We start from the raw sequence: 6,003 nt of genomic DNA on the forward strand, positions 1-6,003 counted from the left end.
AGATTTGCCTCCTTAACATCAATAAGCAATCATTGTCAAAGAGTACAATAGTTTTACCAACTGTGTAAAGCCACCTTTGCTCTTGAAGATTGAATATTTGCCCTGTTGGGTTCGTAGATAGTGTATTCTACAGATATACTTAGGCCTAGTTTAAAAATAAGTGTGTATTCAATGTCGAGACAGCGACGCCTAGTGGTTGTTACAGAAATCGGCAACCTCTTGGGTAAAACACTAAGGGGATGAAGTAGTAGACTAGGAGGTTTTCTTTGTCTCTCAATGCTGTGAGAAATACATGGCTTACTGTACATGTGTGGAACATATTTATGTGAGGTTTACAACGTTCAGAAGAAGCTTGGGACATTTCTGTGACACCAGGAAAAGTCTGCCTGGTGTCTGACATGACAAGTGATGAGAAGAAACAGGGCAGTTGCAGGTTTGAAAAAGTTGCAGGTTTGTCATTTCAAATGTGCTATACTTTTTAGATGTAAAGTAACTTGACGATGATGATTGACCGTTGCATTGTAATGACACAACTCGCGTGTGTGTGTATAGTGTTATCAAAAGTTGTTTAAAATCGTGATGGTTTGACATTTTGTGACATCATTAGGCAATTTTAATAGACTGCAGAATGACAAATTCATGTGCTCTGGAAATATCATTAGTGGTAAAAAAAATAAAAAAAAATTAATATGTTGTTATTATCCAGACATCCAGACACTATGAAGTCTACAACTGTTCATATATAATGTTAAATTGTTGCATAATTTGGTCACGTTACATTGTAGTAGTCATGTTGAGGTCAGATCTTCTTGAGTTTCTGTTGTCTCAAAGCAAATGTTAATGTAGTTGCAACTGATATCCTACAAGAACAGAGCATTATTTACTTGCAAGAGCAAATGTATTTATTGCATGTTATATTCAGTCACTTTTTAGTAAAGACAGCTTCTGACATACTGTATGCTCATGTCTTATCTGCCAAATTATAAAGTAACTTTTCTCAAATACACTAAATGTGTCTGCTGATTCTAGAACATTTTCTGTTAGAAAGAAGGTATCGTAGCTGTGCACTTTCTGTCTTCATAGCACTGACAGGTAAATTTATTTTCCCAGTAAGTGAGATCACTTGGGGAAGGGCTACCTGTGACCTCATATTTCCCATCTTTCCTATGGATTTGGTGGCTTTCTGAACTAAGGTGGAGGTAATCGTCCGAGTTGTAGTTTTTGCGGACACAACGTCCATTGCCTTGACAGAGGCTCTTGCTGCATAAATGGGCTGCAGAGGTGACATTGGCGATATAGGGGTTTAAAGTGTCAGACAGGTATGTAGACAAGGCTTCACAAGAGGTCTGAAAGAAATAAGAAGCATTAAAAATATGAAATTTCACACAATGTTAAAAATTATTCATGCTCATGTTGTTCCATAAACATACCATCTTCTTTCTACCATACCATTGCTCTAGAAATGACATTATAGTACCATAAAAAGTGGTCCATAAAACTTATATAGTCCATAAAATAGATTTATATGTAGATCAAAATGAAAATTATCTACTGAAAATCTTCTGAGTCGTTGCTCTCAAACTCCATGTTTTTGTGTAATATAAATATGGCACTTCACGACTTATGTCACGTTTCAAGTAAACAAAAACATCAATGGATCATGGATTTCATGGAAACATGGAAACATCATGGATTTTGTGACCAATCGTTAGGGCTGGGCAGTTTATCGACTTTGTAAAGTATATCAATATAGTATATCAATATATTTCCAAATGAGATATGCAATAGTGGATGATTCAGAGTCAGCTCTGATTAAAAATACACAATCAGAGTCCTAAACTTTTTGCGTCCTGAACAATTGCCAATGCACAAACGTGTCAAACAGACACAATAGAATGGGAGAACAAAATCTAAATAAAGTATACATTTTTCTCAAATATTTTTCATAAACCGAGGTATGTACCAACCCATAATTTCTGTGTACTGTTACACCCCTACAAATTGTCATCTATGTCAGACCTGCCATTGAGCATCTTGATTTGCCTTATTTAAAAAATAGATGTAGGCCTAAACGTGATTGCGATATGAGAGCATTTTTGAGCTCAAGAATTTTCTAATTTTCGGCAGCTAGAATATTCCACAGAACATCATATTTTGTTTTACTGAAGAAAGAAAATAATATGACTTTGGAACAACATAGAACAGGGTTTGGACACCCCCGACATAGAACAACCATTTTTGGGTGAACTGTCCATTTAAGAGAAAAATTACCTTGTCGTTGTAATCAGCACTAGCCCCCCACAGCACAGCACCAGCAGCCCCCAGAGCTGCACTCTCACCAATACTGCTGACCAAGTTAAACTAGAGAGAAACAGACAGCCTATTACTGCAAGTTACCTATGTGGCCTAGATAAGGGTGTCCAATCCTGCTCCTGAGAGTTACTATCCTGCAGAGTTTTTCATGTAGAAATTACATTGTTTTTTCTGTAGTATTTACTTCACCACAAAATTATTTTTATCAGTGTAGCTTTCTAGTAATCCTGAAGACACTGATTACCTTGTCCAGGTGTGTTTGATTAGGGTTGGAGCTAAACTCTGCAGGACCTTGGCCATCCAGGACTGAAGTTGCCCGTCCCTGTCCTAGACTATTCCGTGTACCATAAGACGCTTTCCGACCAAGTAGTTACAGGAACTTAGTTATAGGAACTGTCCACTTCTAAAGAGTTCTATGAACTACTCTCCCCCAAACTCGGTTTTGCTGTTTGCGTTCGCACTGGCCAAGTGGCCATAGGAACTAGTAGGAGGGGTAAGGGAGTGACGCAAGCACGGCAACTTTTATTTTGACGGAGCGACAGACCTTTATTTTGACGGCGCTGAGAACGCCAGAGCAAACAATGCTCGCATTCTCTGTGTTCATTAATTAGCGATCTGTCTAACAGTACTGTTTAACATGTTATTAGATAGAATTGTTATAGAAAGTACACAGTATATGAAAAAAAAGTTATTAGCCTATGCCGTGTGGTTGATGTCCAGTGTTGCTAGCTGAGCAGAAATACATAATCATGTTTGACTTGGTCCCCTCAAAGTTGCGTTGGACTTTCTCTTCAGCAGAAAGGTTTAGATGCCCATCTATCACTGTTTTCCATGTTTGTATAGTTAGTTTCTGGAGTAAATATATAATCTTTGTGTTTACATAGCTGTTTTAAAAATGGCAGGTGCTGGTGTTCCACGTGCGTTCGGTCAATCAGCGTACACTAACGTCACGGGTAGTTCCTATAGTGCTGGTTTAGACCCTACTCTGAAGTAGGAGCTAAATTAATTCCTCCAAATGGAGTTCCTAGAACTAAAATCGTTCCTAGTCGGCGTGTTCGCACCGCAGGAACATACGGGTACTTTAGCCAATAGTTCTAGGAACTGTGAAAAGGTTCCTCCGGTCGGAAAGCGGCTATAGTTGCCAATACAATGCTCTGTTATGGCCTATAACAGGGGTGTCCAATCCAATCCTGTTTAGCTCCAACCCCAATTAAACACGCCTGAAATAGCTCATTTTTGTCTTACTAGGCATACTAGAAACTTCCAGGCAGGAGTGTTAAGGCAAGTTGGAGCTAAACTCTGCAGGACAGTGGCCCTCCAAGACCGCGTTTGGCCACCCCTGGCCTATAATAACCAGTAGTCTCGATACTGTACCTCATTCATGTAAAGCTCCTTTTGGTCTCTTAAGAGAGGCCGTAGGTAGACGTAGACCGGTGCAGTGTGGTGGTGTTTGGGCAGGGCTGCCACTCTCATTGCCTCTTGCACCTGGTGACGTACGAACAGTGCAGCACTCCTGCTTCCACTCACGGAGACCGGGAGGTATGCTGAGGGGTAAAGGGCAGTGCTAACCTCCCACAGCCACAGCAGCTCGTTGTTCAACTGTTTTGTCTTCTCTGAACAAGTACCTGTATAGTTTGACTCTTCAAAGTCATAGTTATAGCAGTCTGGGTACAAGTAGTAGCCCCACAGGTACCAAGGTCGATGATAGATTCCTATCTTCAGAGTTTCCTCCATGAAACATCTGGCTTCCTTCTGGAATTGTCGTTTGGCTTCGCTGCTTGCTTGGTGCAGGTCGAGAGAAGCGTTCTGCTCCAGGGTGTAGTTGATGGACAGTTCTTTATATATCTCCCTGACGTCCAAATTCTGGTCAAACATTGGAAGCCACTCTTCCCAATCCATGACAGCCAGACCAGCAGTTGAGTCTGGAATGTATTGGGTAAACTCTTCCTTAGCTTTCTCCAAACTAGCAGACAAGTTGCCCCTTTGCGGGATGCCACCATTATACTCCTTCAAGGAGTGGAGGTCTACATAGGGGTAAAGCCCAAGTCGATTTTTGTAGAACAGGGTCAGGGATTGATTGCGTACCCTGGAAGGTGTGGTGACCACCTGGAACATCGATAAATCTAGAGGGATCTTCATTTGTTGGCATTTGGAAATAGGAGCATTCCATAACAGCACAAAAGACTTATGAAAGAGGGGCGCTACTGTTGGTGGAGGAGACGATGTGTTAAGATGCCCAAATGTCATGAAGAGAATAGTATAAAATAGTAACCGTTGCTTCCTTTGGTCTTCCATCTGTGTACATTGATTGAGAACAAAAATGTCAGTTTTAATGATATTTTGAAATGAGTGAAAAGTTTGTGCTATGGTAGGGTGATTCTATAATTGCAGGTACATTTGGTGTACAAAGTCATTCTTTTTTTCTGCTTTGTATTATTTTAATTATTTGTTACTCGTTACTCAAAGGGAAAACCGAATTTATCACTGATCACACAGTAAGTTGTTTAAAAGTCTTTTAATCATGATTTCATTAGTGCCATGTGCTCTTAGCATTTATGCTAGCAAGTGGAGTTTTTGGCTAAAAAGTTTAAAATGGTCAATTCTGTTACCGTCAAACTCTGTTACCAAGGTAGAGTAACAATTTTGACAGTATATAACAGAAATGACAGTAACAGAGTTAACAAACAATGCTATAAAAAAATAAGTAAACAATGGAAGAAACTTTCAATAAGATACTGGAAAGAATTTAAGTTAGTGAACAGTTTTTTTCCTTAACTTTTTGAAAAGCAAAATGCATCTCCAATTATAGAATCTCTCAGTAGCTTATAAGATTGTTTTGGCACAATACTGGAAATATAATGTTGCAGAAATAAATTCATGGTTGTACTGTATTTTACAGTATGTGCACTTTCAATGTACTTACAGTGTACTTACTGATGAAAATACTGAGTAATGTAAGGTTGGTTAAGTTTAGGTTTAGGGGTAGGTTAGTACCTAGTTATTACCCATTTAGTGTCAGTATTACAATAAGTAGATAGTATGCACATGCAAAACAGGACTGGAAAATAAGGTGCTACAAATTAATTTGACCAAACTATCTTTGCTAGAACAACATGGCAAACTGGGTGCATTTTTAAAATTCCAGGAGATGCCTTTGTTATTAAAATAAAATGCATGTTTTTAAATGGTGGTTTTGTTTGAGATTTAGAAATAATGGGTGTCTTACCGAGTGAAATGGGCAGCAAGGAGAAAATGTAGCTTGTTCAGGTTCCTGTTAAATATTAACAGGGGTCAATGTTTAAAAAAACACAAGACTATGCATGTAACTGGAAAAGGATTAGTTTAAATGTTCAATATGTTCTTGGGCTACAAAAAATGGAAATCGCTTTGAGACTCTGGGTGATAAAAATGTTGTATTTATCTGGATTTTTGAAGCACATCACAACCTCATCCCAACTGTAATGTACAGTATGGTGGAGGGGTCTTTGGGGCTGCTTTGCTGTCTCAGGGCCCGCCATGCTTGCTATTATCAATGGCAAAATGAATGGTTTTGCAGGAAAATGTATGACGTTGTCACATTATGTTCAGTTAGTTTCATTATCATGGACTTTTACTTAGTTTTCCCGCTCCTCATTATTAGTTAATATGTGTCAGCTGTTCTATTGATCATCCTCATTTGTGTTTGTTATA

The 6,003-nt window shown here is 38.9% G+C and overlaps 1 protein-coding gene across 1 annotated transcript; it reads right to left on the bottom strand.

Annotated features, from left to right (window-relative positions):
- Positions 1 to 308: 308 nt before the first annotated feature.
- spam1 (sperm adhesion molecule 1) lies at positions 309 to 5,788 on the bottom strand. Its single transcript, XM_079859284.1, has 4 exons — positions 5,540 to 5,788; positions 3,688 to 4,608; positions 2,272 to 2,361; positions 309 to 1,346 (listed from the first exon to the last, which is right to left on the bottom strand). Exons 2-4 carry the CDS (start codon positions 4,606 to 4,608, stop codon positions 1,041 to 1,043), a joined length of 1,317 nt encoding a protein of 438 aa, XP_079715410.1. The 5' UTR covers positions 5,540 to 5,788; the 3' UTR covers positions 309 to 1,040.
- Between the last annotated feature and the right edge of the window lie 215 nt (positions 5,789 to 6,003).

The sequence above is a fragment of the Squalius cephalus genome (assembly GCF_949319135.1).
Source record: "Squalius cephalus genome assembly, chromosome: 23".
Taxonomy (NCBI): domain Eukaryota; kingdom Metazoa; phylum Chordata; class Actinopteri; order Cypriniformes; family Leuciscidae; genus Squalius; species Squalius cephalus.